Source organism: Pyxicephalus adspersus, chromosome 4 (assembly GCF_032062135.1).
Source record: "Pyxicephalus adspersus chromosome 4, UCB_Pads_2.0, whole genome shotgun sequence".
NCBI classification, from domain to species: domain Eukaryota; kingdom Metazoa; phylum Chordata; class Amphibia; order Anura; family Pyxicephalidae; genus Pyxicephalus; species Pyxicephalus adspersus.
In genome coordinates this window covers 113,498,254-113,518,175 of record NC_092861.1, presented here as the reverse complement: position 1 = coordinate 113,518,175, position 19,922 = coordinate 113,498,254, and the positions used below count along the sequence as shown (strand labels likewise).

The following is a 19,922-nucleotide window of genomic DNA, read 5'->3' as shown; positions in this document are numbered from 1 at the left end:
GTTTTAAAGAAGAGTGGGCCAAAATTCCACAGCAATGATGTGAGATATTAATAAAGTCAAGATATTGCTTTCTAAAGTTAGTTCCAAAACCTACTGAAATATAGGAGGTATTTCGTTTTCAGAGGTGGTTTCCCAATTTTGGCCTTATTTTTGTTAAATCTAGACATGGTAGAATCTAATGAGTGCTGTTTTGTACACAAGTTTACATTTAATTAGTTTTAGAAACTGCTTAAGAAAAGATGTTCTTATGTTGTTATATGTAAAACCTTAGAAATAAAGGAGGGTGTACTTTATTTTTCTTATTACCGAATGCCCTTTACATTTTTTCTTGTCTTTACACAGTAATGACTCTTTAGCATTCGGTGATCAGGGGAACTTTAGCACAACCCTCCTGTGCTGTGCCAAAATGTCAGTGGTGGGGTGTATATCTACTAAGGCTCACAAAATTGAACCCTCTTGTTTGACATTTATTTGGGTTTTACAGAAAGGCTGTTGCAAAAACGTAAAACTTCAACTCACCAATTAAACTAATGGTTTTCTTACTTAGTGGCGGGCATTAGGTTTTTATGTACTGTCATTACCATTTTTTCTTTTTTAAGTTCAAGTACAGTTTCCCCAGTCTCTGCAGGATGTACATAACCCTAAAGATCTTCACTGCTTACATTGCAATTTTTTTGTCACAATTAATAAATTCAAAATATTAAAAAAAGTAATGAATTTATATATTAGGTGATTTATATAACAGGTTTACAATGCCAATTCATTTGTGCACTCAAAAGTTATAATAAATGAATCAGTCATATAGAATATGAAACCCCAGGTAATTGATAATATAGCAGAGAAACCTCAAAACAAAATGAACCATGCTATATTTTTCAATGTGCGGCATCAGACAATTCTGTTTGAAAGATAATCTATACTTGGCACTCCTTTTTGTTACTAACAGGAAGATTGATAATGTGACAGATCAATTTTATAGATCTAATATTTTACTTCAAGACAACAGCATTATTCTTCTATTATATCATAGAGCAATAGGAGGATTCTTTTCATTCTGTAACATAAAGAAATCTTAATAACGCACTGATAATATTATTATCATTATTAAACAGGATTTATATAGCACCAACATACTACGCAACTCTGATTTACTGTATGTATTTACTATAAATTAACTGTATGTAATGTCTTTATATGTTTGCATGCGTGACCCTTAGGTTCAGGAATACTAACTTATAATTATGCCAATCAATGTCCTAAAGCATCACTAGAAAAGAAAAACTGGTAATTGTTAGGGATAATGTATCTTTGGTATTAGATACTCTGATTTGCAATCTTGGTACAAGCATCCCAATTATAATTCTAAGTACATGCTGAACATGCTTAAGTGCTAAATGCTCAATTGTACAGGCTAGGAATTTTAATTCAACATTTTAATGAAAAATCGCACACCTGGTCATGAATATTTTTACGTAGAACAATTACAGAAGAATAACTGTCAGTCCTGTCAGAATTTCAGTGTCCTTTAAACTTTATGTGCTCTGAACTGATATATCAAACAATTGTATCAGGCTACCCAGATATTTTCCTTTAAAAAATAATTAAATGCAGCTATCACATCTGGGCAGGAAAGCTGCAATAAACTACAGTTTTTTTTTTGGGATACACTTTAAAATAGTGGAGAATATAAACTTTAACTTCACCAAACGCCACTAAACAGAATATAGGTGTACTCTAATTTACAGGACTCTTTACAAGACCTAATGATAAAGGTCTAGTGAATGCTCATGTAATTACATTACAATGAACCCCTAAACTAAGGCATCACTAAACATAATGTATACCAGGGGTGTCAAACTCTGGCCCGGGGGCCAAATCTGGCCCCCAACGTCCTTTTTTTTTGGCCCCCAAAGGAATTCTAAATATAGATGCACATAATGCCGTGAATTTTAGTAGCGGCGCTACTTCAATGAGGAGGGAGTTTTAACAGCGGGCCAGTCATAAGATTTAACCCTGCAATGGCATTTCCAGGATTCCCCCTCAGCTTTTTTTCCTTGCTACTTCAAGGCATGGACTTGAATGGTTGGATTTTCATAGAAGAATATTGTTATTAATAATGTTAGCTTGTGCAAAAAGGTTACCATTGACATTTAACTCAGAAGGCCACAAATATAGAAGGAGGCATAATATTTTTTTCTTAAATAAAATTAAAAAAAACATTTTTATGCCTCTCTATTATAAGCTTGTTTCATATTGAATGTGAAGCATTCACCTCTTTGTTTCCATATGAAAAGGGTTTAAATCTAAAGAGAAAGAAAAATGTCCTCTATTTTTTCAATAAATTTCAAGGTTGGCCTGTGACTTTGTCTAAGTTTTTAATTTTGGCGCTCTGTGCATTTGAGTTTGACACCCCTGATGTATACAAATAAATATTAATTGGGATGTTTGATTCTAAAGTTATATTTTATCATTATGGTATAGTCATATGTATAGTGATTTTATTGGTGCACCAAATTTGTATCACACCCTACTGTAGATGTACAAGGCTCTGGTCAATATACTGGAAAGAGCAAATACAGCAAAGGCATAAGGTATTTATTTTTGCCACACACTTACAGAAAATGTAATTGGAAAAGTCATACCAGACTAAGGAGGTTAAGGAGGTTTAATTATTTCATCTTTTAAAAATATCCCTTATGTACCCAGGTAACCCCTTAATTTTTATAGTTAGAAGCCATGCTGTTTAGGTACACAACTTTTTCTAGCTCTAGAAAAAATCCCTAAAGGTTAGGTGGTGATAGATAATGTATGATGTGGTATTTCCTCTTCTTTACACCTTAGTAGGTCTACTTATTTTCTAAAAGGAAGTACAACTTACCTGCATTCCGCATATTGGGTCTTCACACAGATAGACCCCTGGTGACTGACCATCTTGCAGGCTTCCTGTAGCCACTTCTGATAAGAGGTCTCTCAGGTTCTCTTCCTTTCCCCAAACCTCCACAGCTGATACTCTGACTGAGAACCGGGCACCAGTCTTTTCCTTTCGTTCATTAATCAGCTTAAAGAGCCAGGAAATAGCGCAGGGGATGATACCAAGATTCTGCATGGAGTCATCTTTGCCAATCATAGTATATGACTTCCCTTCAAGAATCAGGTACAAACAGAAGACATTCTAAGTTTGAGGGAATCATTTGGAAACAAATACTTTCATGCTTTTTATTCTTGTATACTTACATGTTTTTTTAACCTAAATCAACAATTTCCCTAGTTTGTGTGGCTGTGTGACATAGGCTAGCACATAAGACCATAAACTCTTTAAGGATTTAGTATTCTCTGTAAAGAGCAGCATAATGTGTTGGCACTTATAAGTAATTGTATTATAGTTTCCTTCTATGGCACTTTTTTTTATAATACTATGGCCCTGATTTATTAAAGTTCTCCAAGGTAGGGGAGATTACATCATTTGTTTCATCAGTGAAGGTAACCAGCAAACCTGGAATAGATTTCCTAAACATCAGGCTATTTGTTAGCTTTTTGTTAGTAAATATTTTCAATCCTAGACCAGATCCATTCCAGGTTTGCTGGTTCACCCAGCTTCACTGAAGAAAGTGTATTCTCTCCAGCCATAAAGAACTTAAATAAATCAGGGCCTATGAGTTTAAGCAAAGTGAAGCAATAATATTTTTATAACACTTTTTTTTATCAAGGATTGGAACCTATTTCATAGGAAATAAGTAAAAAAATAAGTTTTATTCCAAAATAAAAGCAGTATCTAATCAGAATATGGGCCAAAATACACACATGATACAATGGAACAATATCCAAATATTCTTTTGAGTCTTTAATCAAGTATAACTTCATGGGTTGTAGGTGTTATGGGAACTTTTTTAAACACATCAATTACAATGCTTTGAAAGAAAGATGGCGTTTACTTTTTAGTTTTAAATTCTGGTATTTCAAAATGAAGTATACATTAGCTGTTCCAGTAGAATATCATAGCACTAACCTTTCCTACTAAAGTTACAATCATTTAATTGTTACCCCTCTTTATGGTATGCATGACAATGGTGAAGGAATAATCACCAGTTTCACTTATAGGTTCCCCACCTCTAATATCATTCCCATTTCGGACTTACCAATCTTTTTGCCTCTATGGTGAGGCACCCATCTTGGTAGTGCAGAGCTTTGCTTCCTCATGCCAAAGCTGATCTGATAACTTATGGGGTAACAGGCTATGTACACACGTGCAAAAAAATCTTTCTCGATCCTTTCCAACGAGTAATGACAGCACGATGCATGAACGAGTGCTGCACATACAGCACCATTCTGCTCTATGGAAAGGGAGGGGGAGAACGACGGATTGGCCTCCCACTGTGCTCTCTACCCCTTCACTTCTATTATGATCATTTGTTATCAATCGAATGATGGGACGACGAGTGCTGTACACATGGCAGATTCTCGTCCGATATAGGCCCTTAGTGGATTATCAAACGAGAATCATTGCATGTGTGTACCTAGTCTAAAGAATGCATGAAGCAGAACCAGGGAGACCCCTGCACTGTAGGTCTTCAGCTTTATCCCAGCAAGGAAAAAAAATAGCACACTAGTGACATCAACAGATCTCAATCCAAATCTCATAAGGCTGGTAGCCAGAGGTTTTACACAGCAGATATACAGCTATGCGGCTGCAGACCCAGGACCTACACTTTGGAAAAATGTATATTTTTTACGGCATTTCTAAAAAAGGGAAATCCATACTTTTTGAGTTTAAGTCCACTTAAAATTTAATAAATAAAACTTCCTGTGTTTCAAAGATTTGTTTACTCTGATTTATTTAAAGCAATAATGTTTATTTAATTGTAATATAGCCATGTCTGGAAATACGTAGACAGTGAATGCTTCTGAAAGGCATGTCTCAGTCTATATATCTTAGCGCAGCTGGATCCAGCCCGACTTATGACTTTATAACAAAAGATCAGGCATCTGTCCTTGCTAGTTCCACTTGTACTAAAACAAAATGACTAATGATTGTTAATGATTATTACTTGTCTGTGATGGAACACAGCTAAATTATACACTTAAATTAAATTTCACCAGCACTTACCAAGCTTTGAATGACCAAAACAGAACACGCATCCATCGGCTCCATTCACTACAGACTGGATGACTTCAGCTACTGTCCCAGCGCACACCTCGGCCTGCACAAAGACAAATTTAGATAAAAAGAAATTTAAGAAAAAGAATCCCATAAACCTTTAAAAAAATATCAGGATTTTCAATTTTCACCAAGTACATCTCTTTCACAGATATTCAAACTGTTTAATTTACTTTTCATGTGTCAATTTACATTCTCGCAGAAGTCAGAATTTGAATGCCCTATTTTTCTACCACAAAAAATTCTGTAGTGTTGACACTGTGGCTCGTTATTTAACTTTTAAAGCTGTCTAGCTTTCAAATCAATTTGCAAATTCTTTATTTAACTTGACACAAAAACCTTAAAAAGGTTTTAAGTCTTTGCCCTGACCATTTCTATTAAGAGCGCTGTATGCATCCAGTTTCCAGATGTAAAGAAAGCTAAATTTGACTCTAAAATTATTGCGTACCTTGTATTTTATCCGTAAACATTAACATTATGGGGTCTATTTATAAAGCAGAGGATCAACTTTTTACAAGATTTGGGCTACTCAGTTTAGAGTGGTGGTAATCCTAACCCTACGGATGCCCTCACTGAAAAAGCAGACTTTTTTAAACACTTTTAGTACAAATTTCAGTTTAAAACACTATTCTCTGTTTTCACATGATATGGGCTTATTTTTTTTAGGGTAATGCAAAGGTCAAAGACTATATGTAAAGTACAGTAACCCACGACACCCACAAAAGTTGCTGCATATCCACTTTGCATATCCACTTTTTGTGACTTTTTTAGGTAAATCCTTTAAGAAACTTCTTTAGTAACTGTTCTATACAGAAGCAATCTTAAGTAATGAAAAAGTGTCACAAATATACATTCTGCAAAATGAATGTCTGCTAAGTTCAGTTCTGTTTGTTTTGAGCTACCCAGCACATAATAAATGTATTTCCACTTTCTCAGTATAAAAAATTTAACTTGTGATAACAAAACTGATCAATGTCAAATTTCAAAAGAGTCATGCCTTAGTGGAAGAATCAATAAATTCATAACTCTGAGAAAGAAGAATATAATAACACAGTGAGTACATTTAAAATTAAATTACTGATAATATACTGTGCAACAGAAAATATATCAACGTGGAAGAATATTAACCAAGGATTCTGATTTTAATACTAGGGATTCCAAATTGGACACCAAGAACAGACATACATTTGTAGTTATACTGTATTAGCAAACTATGCAAGAAAGCCATCAATACTTTCATTTTTTTTCCCACATAATCACCATAAGAATAAAGATACAGCAATTGCATAATGAATGATTTGCTTTGTTCTGCCTGGAAAATTTATCAATACATCCTAAGTACATGTACATTTGGGAGTTGGAATTTTATTTTACCAAAGACTATTGATAAGATGCAATCTCTGGCGCCATGGTAAGTATGATGAAGCCGGAGGAGAATGAACAGTGAATAGGGACTAAAATGGTAATGCTGGTTAACACTGAAGGCAAAACTTCCCTATACGTGCCTAAGTGGATTAGACTTTGGGCCTCAATAAAATTCAATTACAGCTGGTATCAGTATTTGCTCAGAATTCTCCAGTGTCCCAGGTTAGTGAAATTAATGTACATGGAATTGGACAGATAGTATAAGGCTGAATGCATCATTGTCATTAGGGGATATTTATTTACATGTAAAATGCATGCAGAAACCAAAGAAAATTAAAATAAAACAAACAGTTTTGTTTGTATTGCATGACTAATAATTACTGCTTAAGTTACTGTTTGCACAATAAAATATACTTGTGACAATTCTCTGCTCCTTCCTTCTGATTACAGTGCCTCCAAAGCACATTGATTTTTGGGACAAAATTCACTAATATATTATAAGGCAGTGCACAAAGAGAGGCTGATTTATTACAGATGCTAGACTGTTATGAGTGAACCTGGGTGATCCAGCAAACCTGGAATGGAACTCCTAAAAATATTTTGCTATTAATGTGTACATTTTTCCAATTCAGGATCAAAACTATTCCAGATTTGCTGAATCACTCAAGTTCTCCCATGATAGTCTATTTCTTCAGTCTTGGAGAGCTTTATTAAATCAGGCCTCAATCTTGCTAATCAACATTCCTTTTTTACACTAGTTCTTTTTTCTTTCCCTCCATTTTTTCCTTCATGTTTAAAATTCTGTAAATTCTGTGTATTGTATTTCCTCCCATCACTGTATACAAAATAAGCCGGAATTATGACAAATAAAAACACAGGCTGCCCTTCCATAAGCACCTTCCTTCTAAGTGGAACCGCATGTATTCAATGTCCTTAAAAGAAAATTGTGAATAGAAAAGCACCACCTAGGCAAGAAGAGGACAGCAACCAACAGAGGGAGAATTTGGTTCAGTGCTCCTCTTCACACATGCCTGCTGAGGTGAAAGAAAAAAATCTGCAGCATCTGCTTTTTCCCTCCAGACTTGCGTTCATGATACAATCAACACAGAAGCACATCAATGACACTTTCTGCACATGGAATGCTGAGGTTGCTCCATTACAATTCATGAATTTTTGCCCAGAGATAATCAGCTCTATTACTAAGAGCTTTGGTGGCAGCAAATTCTATCCAGCACCGGTGTGGCATTGCATACTATCAGCTCATATTTATAGGTTGTATAAAATGGATAGCATTTTTTTCATGTTTAAAGGTATAAATTTAAATTTCAAATAAATGAACTGTAGATTAAAGTGTAGCAAACATGCCTAGTTTTCATTTTAATGTAAAGCAGCTTTGAATTAGTATCAGATTTGTAGGTAATGCATGTAACAACTGAGCTGATTTTGCATTTACAGGCAATACAGACCTTTCATATTTTATATCCTGAAAATAAAGAGCATGAGCCAGCAAATTTAGGTCTTAGAATACCAGCCTACCTGGTCTGATACATTGTGTAAAGCAGAGGTAGGCAAACTCCAGGCTTTAAGCAGGATACGACCTAGCCAGTATTCCAGTACCCCCTAGTTATTTATTGTTGGATCTGGCCTAATTGAATTGAGTTCCTGGGATATCATCGAGTTCCCGCTTAGTAACCCCAATTACTATGCCTGAAGAGCAGAAGCAATACGCAGCTACCAGACTCAGGAAGGTTGACCTCGAACGTCGTGTCTTCAACCCCGAATGGACTGACGATTTATTCTTTGTCCAACGCGGCAACAAAGCCCTGTGTTTGATGTGCAACAACACCAACAGCACTTTCAAGTGGTCGAATCTCAAGGGGATTTCAATGCCAAGCACCCGCACATGTACAGAGACTACACCGCAGGTGAGCGGAAGACTGAGGCAGACACCTTGTTTCTTCTGACCTAGTGACCTTCCTGACCTCCTGAAATGGCCTAGTAATCCAAAAAGTTTGCCGACCCCTAGTGTAAAGCATGCACTTTAATGTTCTGTGTGTTAAATGACAATGTGTTCAGGCAAACCACCAAATTAAACAACTGAGAGAGTCAGACAGGGACACATACTATTGCTGGTAGTTTGAAAAACTAGTGACCTGGCTTTGACTGGCTTTAAAGCGTAAGCACAGTCAGCTTTAAAAAAAAGTGATGACAGGCATGCGTTTTTTACAGCAGAAGAGTCTATGAAGCGTTTTTCTGCCAGAGAACCTTCAGCCTGCAAATCAGAACTGAAGCCAAATCTTCTGTGTGACAGCCAGGGCACTTACATTTACATTTGGAAAGTCACATATAGCAGCTGCTTACTTATTTCAGTGCAGTTTTCCTTGCAGTTGCACCTGTGGCCAAGGTATGGACATTTTAAATATTGACATATTTATTACAGGTGGTGAATTTCCTTTAAAGCAGACCTATAAGAGATTACATTACATGCCATTCTTGACCTGGTTTTGGAAAATACTTGAATCTTGCAGCCCCAAGCACTTTGTTTCACAAGGATGAAGTTTTAGGGAAGGAGCCCTGAAATGGGCTCAGTGAATATATAATAGTCAGATGAAAAGGAAAACATTGCTTTTAATATCCAATTTACAATACATTTATTTTAGCCTGTTTTTTGTTTTGTTTTTTTCACTGCATAGGCCCCATTGGATCCAAGTTTACTGGGCAGCCAATAACATCCTACTTACACCAACCAATCACGGGTAAGTTTCTGATAACTATGCCTCATTCTTGGAAACACAACACAATATTTTGGAATTTTCTGAAAACTCGGGTAATGAAAGACATGCAGGATGGTATAAACGTGACAAAAGGATCAAAAAATGTTTGATTACTAAAATAAAGTCTAAGTGGGGCTGCATATTTTTAAAACTAGAAAATTCAGTGGGTTGTTTGAGGTTGTTTACTACAAACCACAAAATAGTTCAACTTCCTCGGCTCTGCTAATCAAATCAAAAAAGCTTATACTTTATAACAAGTTCATTTTAGTCTTTAACTATTTTATTTTTTTTTTAAATATTGTTTAGGTAACATCTGGGTCAGATAATATAAATATAGATAAAAGAGTTCTGTTTAAAAAACAGAAAACATCTGGTTACCCATAAAATGCAAAAAAAAAAAAAAAAAAAAAAAAAAAAAAAAACATAAAAAAAAAATAAATCATATAAAAAAATGGGCATAGGTAATCTCAGCAGATAGAAAAAAGGTGTTCAATTAAAACTGACAACAGATATTTTACTGTATACTGAAAACCAAGCCATTATAAACACTTTACTTACCTGTGAAGCATCTTGTGGAAAAACGGCATCAAAAGCGAACATTTTCGGTGGTATCTGAGATCCTCTCTTTTGGATTGAATTCTGTCCTCCACAGGACAAGGGGTCATACAATGTAATCTGTTTCTTCCTTGGGTCAGCTTTTAGGAAAGAACTTGATTCTGTTGATTCTCCCACAAGTGTGGAGCAGATACGCACCATAACCTTTACCTGTGGGCAAAGATGAAATCAATTATCTTTTTGGAATGCAATTGTTAAGTGTAGTAACTACCCATTTTGATGTGTTCCATCTACTTTAATTATTTAAAATATTTATTATCAATTTCATTTATAAATGTGAAACATTCTATAAGGACTATACATTAGTAAATTCAAAAGAACTCATTTAGGCACATGCATTTTTAAAATCCTTTGTTGCAGATTTTTTATATACGGGCTATAACAAGAGCATCAAAGATATGCAAAGTATCGAAGCTCATACTCTTCTGCAGGAATATGGCTTTTCTTTAGGTCCAATTAACAACTGGCAGCTAGTAGCCAGCAATGTGCTGCCTTATTGGCTAAGAAGAAGACTGGAGAACGGCCCAGCCTGGCAGAAGCCTTGGATTCCTAATCAAGTAGTCAGCTGATCTAAAGTAAGAACAAAATGGGTATAATTAGCATGGGGAGGCAGTTCCATTGGGATTCAATTATGTAAATATATAGTAATTCTTTAAACCACCTAACATTTATTCTTGTCTCTGATTTCCCAGGTATACAAATATAAATCAAGCCATAATATTCTACACTCTCCCTCGCTAATTTTTTAAAATGTATGTATAACTGTTTAATTGTTTTTACATGTACAATCTTACTAAAGTGTGTGATTTTTTCTTAAAACATTATACATAATTATAGTATTTGTAAGTGGAGGTGGCCATAGTTGTTCATTACATATTCAGGCTTTGCTTCCATTATCTCTGGTTCTGCCATACTATTTTTTCCCGTAATGCAAATGGCAAAAAAACAGTCTGTATGTCTGATTGTAGATTTTCTAAACAGTTGTTAAACAGAATGAGTGAGTCATTGAAGTAACTAATCTACCTTGCCTTTAAAGGTTAATATACATTTACTACAATTGCAAAGAAGACTAAAAATATAAAAATAGGTTATGTGAAGGCAAAGACTTCCATTCTAAATCTCTGAATAAACAATACACTTTTCCTATTACAGGAAGAAATGTGGAGGTTGCCATTGTTGACCTCTGACTTTTGAAAATAATAGTTCTTGGTTACTTCTGATCTCAATGATTACTGAATCAACTGACTCTGAAAAATATAGTGACATCATTGGAAAGTTAAAACTCACGATTGGCAAACTTGTACTAAACCAAAAAGAAAAAAAAATATGTATTGCCTAAAGGATTCTTTAAATATATATTTTAAAAGCCCCAGGATACACTTTTCACTCCTTACTAGAACAAACCTTTCCTTGGCGCACCTTCCCTTAAACATCCTTTTTTGTTTAATTAGTTTAATTAGTTTTAGTTGAAGATAAGATAAGATCATACATGAATTAAACCACAACAATAGGCTTGAAAAAATGGTGGAACATAATTTTAACAGGTATTATTAGTGCAATTATCATTTACTTCACAATTTGGAATGGTAAGTCACAATACTATGGTCATATAGCTGATTCGGTTTCTTCTGGTAGCAGATCTACAAGAAGAAACTGAAAAATACTGGATCACAGAGGGAACTAACAGCAGAGTACAGTGGGAAACTAGGAAGAGCAAAAAAACAAAAAGTTTTGCTGAAGAAGAATATGTGTCACGTATTGTGAGTGCATGCACATGTCCTTGGAGAAGGTTGGGTTATTTGGGGTATTTAAACCAGTAGTGGACTGGTGGCCAAAACCAGAGAACACAGGGTTCAGTGCTTAAGCATGGAGCCAGTGAGTACTATTTTGGACCTCTTTTTTAATGGTGGGACTTTCGTAAACGTTTTTACACTATAGTTGGTCAAATATCACAGATAAAAAATATCAGCACAGCAGAAATCAGTACTGTAAAGTTTCAATCTTTATATACTAATATTACATAAGAATGTAAAGTGCAAAGTTATGAATGTCTATAGCTCTCAGCAGGAGAAGGGAAGTATAAGACAAAGTGTGTTGATTCTCACACTGCTATGCCAAACCTCCAACTGTTTTGAATTAGCAGTCTTTGTGCTATAACAACATTATCAACACCTAATGAACATTTCCCATGATGATATTTAATGGTGGTCACCACATCAGTGGTTGATCAAGCTGTGATTCTGGATTAAGCAATCTAACATTACAGTCCTCTGACTTGAAAAATTCCCTCTTTTAATATATTATATTTGAAACCACTACTTTTTTATTTACTTTGGTAAAGCTTAGAACAATATACAAACACCTGAAGCTATAATGGAAGAAACATAAAAAACATAGATTATCATTTTTCATTTTAGCACCAACTCCATCATGTTATCCCTGACAAATTTGGGTAAATTCTCTAGATAACAGGCAAATTATACTCACACGTAAATCAAGTACGGTTGCACAGAATATTTTACAGACAAAAAATAATGCAATCAATGGGTCAATCTCAAATTAGGGTTACAGACTGTTTTGGATTAACTCACAATGAGGATTTTATACAATAACTGACACCATACTACCTAATAATATTTTGAGACAAACATCTGTCCTAACTGCATTTAAAAAAAAAATATACCTATCCAGACTTGCATACAAATTTAAGTGAAGAACAAACCTACAGTCCCTATGTCGTATGTAACCTGGGGACTAGTGTTGGTCGAATAGCTCACTATTCGATTCGACAGCTATTCGGCCGAATATAGCAAAAAAATTCGGGTGGTCGAATTCGAATCCCATTAAAGTCAATGGGAGAAAAATTCGGGTTTGTTTCAGCACTGTGTAGAGCTTCTACAGCCTCCAAACAGATGTAAAAAGATACATTATAAAAGGATACATAAAAAGATACAATATAAAAAGATACATAACACTATTCCATACCCCTGTGCTTCACATGAATATTAAAGTGCACCTGTCAAATCAATTTTAGGCTAAAGCTAGGTACACACTTCCAATAATTATTGTTAGAAAATGAACGATTACGACCGATCAACGATTAGGCACGATTATACTTGAACAATCATATTGTGCACAATTCTGTACATGCTGTAACAATATGATCGTTCATATATAATCCACCAATAGTGTCCACACACTAGATACAACCGCTTGAACGATGCAGGGAGGGACATGTAAAGGAGAAAGTGTACCGCAGAAACATGCACGATCACTGAACGACCGTACACACGATAGATAGTGAAAGATCGTCGGCCAATCAGATCCACCGTGGCGGTTGTTCATTTCCAACGACAATCCTCGTTCGTCGGTGTCCTTGGTCCCTTTTTTTGGCCAATCGGTTGTTTCTAACGATAATTATTGGACGTGTGTATGCAGCTTTAGTCTACACGGACTGCATTCCCATGGGCTAATCTACACCAGGACGTTTCCTTCAGGCAACGTCTTTTTGAGTGTTATCTTAATCTTAAACGTTGCTTGCAACATTTAAAAAATTAAAACGCTGGATAAACGCGGGAAAACGCTTCCATTGAACTCAATGGAGGCTTTTTCAAGCGTTTTTAAGCTTTTATGAAAGCTTTCATTGAAAACAATGGGGGCTTTTATAAACATTTTTAGCAGGACTTTGGAATCTGGAAGCCCCCTTTAATAAGGAGACTCCCAGATCTCCACCGCCCCACCCTGGGGAATGAGTACAGGGGTACATAAATCCTCTTACTCATTCCCTGAAAGGGTTAAAATATAAGTAAAAAATAGGACAAGGCTTTAATTTAAAATTATTTTATTAATGTGTGTGTTTGTGTAATTTAACTTTTTGTTTTTTTCTTAATTTTTTTTTTTTTGTATCAGTTTATTTTAAACTTGTTTTTTTTAAATTTTTTACAGGTTATCCTACAATGACATTATGAATCATAATGTCATTGTGGGATTTCTGGACCGTGGGAACTGTGCGGTCACAGTTAATTGAAAGCAGGTGCCTTCAATTAGCTGTAACCGCAAGCAATAGGAGGGCAATGAATGGAAATACTATGTTCATTCATTACCTCTACTTCTCTGTGATTGGCTGAGAAATAGACCAATCACAGAGCAGTAGAGGTATGACTGGACATAGTAATTCCATTCAACCTCTATTGCGCTCGTATTGGCTTCATGATTCATAATGTCATTGTAGGAAAACCTGTAAAAAAAAAAAAAAAAACAAGTTTAAAATAAAAAACATACGAAATAAATAATTAAAAAAAAAAAAAAAAAATCGTCGAATGCAGCAAAATTCGGTTCGGGTATACCCGAATTCGAACAGCTATATTCGGGTCGAATATAGGGACAACCCGAATTCGAACATCACCACTACTGGGGACTACCTGTATAGTATACATAAAGTGTATATTAATATAAAACAACAGCCTGCTTGGTCTTCTAATGTTAAGGTGGGTAAAAATGTAAAGCTCTACAGTGTTTAAAAAAACAGAGCGTGGACAACATACACCTACAAAAAAATGATGTTTTAGGATAATTTGACTTAAAATTTCTGTATTGCCTACATTCCAGTAGAAAACTATACTGGCCTCCAGACCTGAACATCGTTGCTGAACGAGCTTTGTAGACAACTTGTGCTGACTAGATAGTCCAGAGGCGTGCAGGAGATAATCATTTGCTCCTAGTGATGATATATTCTTGGAAGAAGCTAAATGAATTTATCATAGGGTAATCATTCAGTGCGAGCATGATGAAAAGAAACAAAATTGGTTTGCAGAGACTAAGTCATTATCAGGAAGCAGTGAAAAGAAACAAACAGGTTTATAGCATGGAGATAGAAAAGAACATTTACAGAAAACTACCAGATACAATCTCTTCTTTGTATTAGGAATGGCTTAGATGTCACCTTTTAAATTCCCAACGTTATATGCGCTGAGATTCGGACATCTGCCATGGTTCAGTGGCTTCAAAGGGATAGTATTGCTCAAGATATTTAAAAGGTGTAAAAAAAATAGTAGAGATACATACTAGTATTTATAACCTTAAATCTCTTTTATAAACTGATTTGTTTGATCTTGTCTATGGGGAACAAAGAGATCACAAAGAGGTATTTTTATTATTATTACACATTTGTTTTTTATAGCGCTAGCATAATATGCAGAGCTGTACAAAGTCAATAGTCATGTCACTAGCTGTCCCTCGAAGGGAGCCACAATCTAATGTCCCTACCATAGTCATATGTCTTTAGTACAGTCTAGGGTCAATTTTTGGGGGGAAGCCAATTAACCTAACTCCATGTTTTTGGAAGCAAGTTACATGTAAATTATATGTGAACAATCAAACGATTCAACTTAGCTTCGTGAATGCTTTATTGACTTCAGCCATCTGATCACACAAACAAAAATCATGTATTTGCTCGTGAATGGGTACTCTGCAAAGTGAATTTTCACCAAATTCACTTTCTGAATTCTGTGGAACCCTGTGGTTTCTCCAGAGGTGGCTAGTGGTTCTGTGAGCAATGAGAAATTTTTGCTTCTTAGGTCAATGGCACAAATGATCTTATTGGCTCTCTGCAAGGGTGAAATTTTTCCCAATGGTCTGTAATATAAGAGACATTCTTCACAATGACTACCACACTAATGTGCTGCAAGCTGTGGAAACTGTATGAAAGAGGACCTAAAAATAATTGCAAGAGTTCTCCCATGTTAAAAAGGTTAGGAAACACTGTTATAACTATCCGGACTTTCTTTTTTCATGCTGTGTGTTAGGAGCCTTTTAAATCTGAATTTTCTGGGTTTATTGCATATTCAAGGTTTGTTCTACTCCAAAAAACAAAACTCACTGTAGACACTATTGAACTGTATCACTTGTTCAGTTACAATTTGTACTTGCTTTTGTTTAAATTTTTTATGTGCAACCTATTATTATTTGTATTAATAATAGTATATTAATCTATTTTATATAGAATTGATTATCAGCTCTTAACTAAGATAACTGATTGATTTTATTAAAAACATATCCACCAGAACTAAATTCCAGGCAGGTATAAAAAGACAAAAATAAAATGTATTTTTTAAATGCAAGTATTTTATGAAGCCAAATTTTTCAAATGTCACAACTGGATGAATGTAAAAATACAAGCAGGTAAAAAAGTTCAATATACAGAGTTCCTCCTTGTGTTTAGCCATTTGACTGAAGTTTAGCTTGGAGTTTTCCATCTGATGTCTCTGAGCTCAAAATTAAAAAACAAAACAAAGGCAAGGAGCTTACTGATTTATACCCTGCACAACTGGTGCACATGTCAAATGTAATTCACTATCAACTTACAAAGCACTACCAGCACATTTTGCAGAATCCATTCCTGGAAGTGAAAATAGGTAATAATTATCTAATAAATGTATACATCTTAATGTATTTTTATAAAAAAAAAATGAGATAACTTCTGATTGCTGTCAGGTTTATGTGATGGGTATGATGTGTTGGGATTTTAGACAAATGGATACTGAACATATGTGGAGTGGGTTATCTCTACAAGTGAAGCAGGAGACCCATGTGGTTTCCAAGCCGTTATAAAGATCACTGGTAAATATTATATATCCATCTGTTATAAATAAGACAAGTTCATTAGAGAAATGCTGATATTTATGAACACAATGTGGTCCTGACAGATTCAAGATGCACTATATAAATGCAATATGCCTACAGCTGATCCATGAAAAACTGTGCTGTCATGAGCACCACATATAAATATGCTCCATGTGTCAAAGTATGTACGCATGATTCATATTGATTCTGTAATAGATATTAGCTGTTTATTTTCTTTTAAGGTTTTATTCTTTTTTTTTTCCTGACACAAAACATTGGGATGGCACATTTGGTACCAGCTGTTTGCTGCCTGGAGATGACTATATAGCTGCAAATTTTAATATCTTGTTGTACAGCATATATCCATTCATGCGTGACTTAACCAATGCCAGGAATTTACAGCCCCCGAGCATCCGCTTCAAATGGTTTTTAAAGAGAACATTATAAAGATCAAACACAATTTACGGGTTTAACATAGTTACACTGCTTTATGAAACATGACAGCAGCAACTCAACAATGTTCTAATTAGCCTTGTCAAGATAATTTGAATCTTCCTTAAAGGCATAGGTTCATTCACAAATCCCACCTAAACTCTTGACATAAATTTGTGCATATGAATCATCACACATGCATACTGTATACATGTACAGTATGTACAGAAGCTGCATGATAGCAAAGATGACATCTAAATCCTCCCAACATCAAGTCTATTTGAGTTGATGATCAGTAGGATGCATGGAAAAACAAGCAGCAATAATATATAAAGTTATAAAGTGTAATGTAATAATGTAAATGAGACTTTTTGAGACTTTACTGCTGAAGCAAGATGCATGGAATTTACAAACGCACAAGATTGCAGGCAAGATAAACAAGAATATTTTTGCACTCATTGAACTTATATTATTATTAACCTATTATATATAAATATTAATATATTAACTTAACAAAACTCTTTCAATTTTAAATTTAACAGACAAAATGAAAGCATATCACAGATGTTACCTTCACATATTCCCATACACATGGAAATGATTACATTTTGAATTTTTCCAATTATTCCCAAAAAATAGAACATAGGTTCTAATGTTACAAATAATAAGTTTGCTGATGAAAATAACTTTCAACAGGCTCCCTCGGGAAGTAGTTTTAGCAACTACTATAGATTGCTTTAAGAAAAAGCTGTATGCTTTTCTAGAAGCACAGAATATAACTGGGTAACAAAGCTTTAAAATAAAGATAACAGAGACTGTTGATTCAGGGAACATCCGATTGCCTCAGGGAAACAGGAAGGATTTTTCAGCTGTTGGAGCAAATTGTACCAGGGGTGTTTTTTGGACCAACTATGTCTATAGGGTTTTCATCTGGGATATGTTTTTCCCCTAGTGGTTGAACTTGATGGATTTAGGTCTTCTTTCTGACTAACTATGTAACTTCTCAAGAAGCAACTTATGCTTGTAATTTGTTTGTCCTATGCTAAACCTTTAGGGTATAATGTTACTTGTCTATAGCCAAAACCTGGAAATCACATGTGCAGAAGGTCCCATGTGCACTCAAAAGGGAAAAGAGTTTATACCTCCAAGCAAGTCCCCTTAGAGCACCAAAGTACAACCTATTTCTCTCACCACGTGTATCATTCTTTTGTCACATGTGCTTATCATTTCAAACATATTCTGTAAAGTGAGCTTATTTTCTTTTTTAACAAGACTAATAAAATCAAAACTGGCACAAAAAGTTCTGTACCAGACAAGCACCACCTAACAGTAGTTTGGAATGCTGTTTTGGGGATTGGACACCCCACCATTTCACTTTCCAATGGCCAGTAAAGAGGCTACCCAATGGAGAGTGCTGTGGTTAGTTTTGCCAAATCTTTAAAGTCAGTGGTTGGCAAATTAGGGTTTTTTGGGGGTTTCCAAGTTAAATGAACAATATTACTAGGCTTTAAAAGATAATTTAGCAGAGGGTGTATCCACATGTAATTAGGGCCATTTCACATCGTCCAGCTACTTTTCGGGGTGTCCCAAAACAAAAGTATATTCCTGGATAATTAGGATAGGTATTACATAGTTAGGCACATTCATACTTTTAGGTTAAATGGTCTGTTTAGTAAGTAACATTTTGGGACAGGTATGTTGCAAATTATAATTTATGCACAAAACTTGTTCACATGTTTGGCTCTCAGCACCCCTTCTACTCCTTTGTATAGGAGACCCAAATACCAACTTGTATTACTTTTGGAATATGTTAGAAATGCAAGAATAAATCCTTTTGCTTTTGTAATTGCAAATGTAAAATATATTGTCCCTTTGGGCTCATCTAATTGTTAACTAATATGTAGCCTGTCACTAAACAGTTTTACACATAGGGAGAAAAAGCAAAAGTTTGCCCTGCTGAGAACTGGGACATTCTAAAGAGCCGCTACTCATACAAACTAAAATTGCTGGATTGTCTGTGCAGAGGAGGCCAGAGAGATTCTGCTACATGTCTTCACTGTAATTAAACTTTACACACAGATTTATGTATCAATTGTCTGCCCAGCCACATAAAATTGGCTTTTTATGCATGGCCTCCTGTGTCCCATTATTCTTTGACTCAAGACTACATATTTGTCTAATCCTGTGTAATTAATGTGCTTTAAGTTGATACCACTCACAGATTAGTAAGACCACTCTCACAGCCTCAGCTAGAGCTTTAGCAGTAATCAGTCTGAGAAAAGAAAATAAATCATGTTTCTGGGTCCAATCTTCATAATCCCAAAAAATAACAGACAGAAATAATAATGACAAATCCGCACATTTTACTTTGTAAAGAGTATGTCAAATTGCCCATGCCCAATAATTATGAAAACATGCTGTTGTTCATTAACAGTGGTATAAAACATGGGATTCATGGATGACTAATATTACAAAGGGGTCAGGGTTTCTGTCATTACTCAGGAATACACACCTAAGGATTTTGACAATATTGCAGATCTATATGCCTATCATTCCTCCACATTAGATGTCAATGCCTGTATAAAGATGTTAATCCAGTTTAACCCTACAAAAGTAGACAAGCCTCCACCCGCTAGTTATGTAGTAGTAAATCTCATTCATTAGCTTACAATGCCACAGATGATATTTATACTTTGGTCCATAACAGGGGCTGCTTCATGTTGTTTTGGAAGAAGCTGTAGCTTCTGTAGGGGTTAGCAGCTAAGGTATGCTAAATGTTCCAAACCTGGTAAGGTTCATGCACCCAGAATTTGGTCATTATTTATTACATTTTATTTTCCATTGCAATAAAAATGTTCTAAATAAGGCCTAGTAAGAAGATACACATGAAGCATATATTTGTGCTTACAACATTGGTGGAAAGAAAAATAAAACACTCAACACAGATGGTGTTAGTTGCT

At 35.1% G+C, this 19,922-nt stretch overlaps 1 protein-coding gene across 1 annotated transcript in view; it reads right to left on the bottom strand.

Annotated features, from left to right (window-relative positions):
* The window catches only part of KIF26B (kinesin family member 26B), a 215,765-nt gene that overhangs the window by 36,740 nt on the left and 159,103 nt on the right, over positions 1 to 19,922 (bottom strand). The window contains exons 6-8 of the mRNA XM_072409327.1: positions 9,853 to 10,059; positions 5,105 to 5,198; positions 2,879 to 3,141 (exon numbers count right to left, since the gene is read on the bottom strand). Of these exons, the coding sequence (XP_072265428.1) occupies positions 2,879 to 3,141; positions 5,105 to 5,198; positions 9,853 to 10,059 (564 nt within the window). The remainder of the gene's footprint in view (positions 1 to 2,878; positions 3,142 to 5,104; positions 5,199 to 9,852; positions 10,060 to 19,922) is intronic.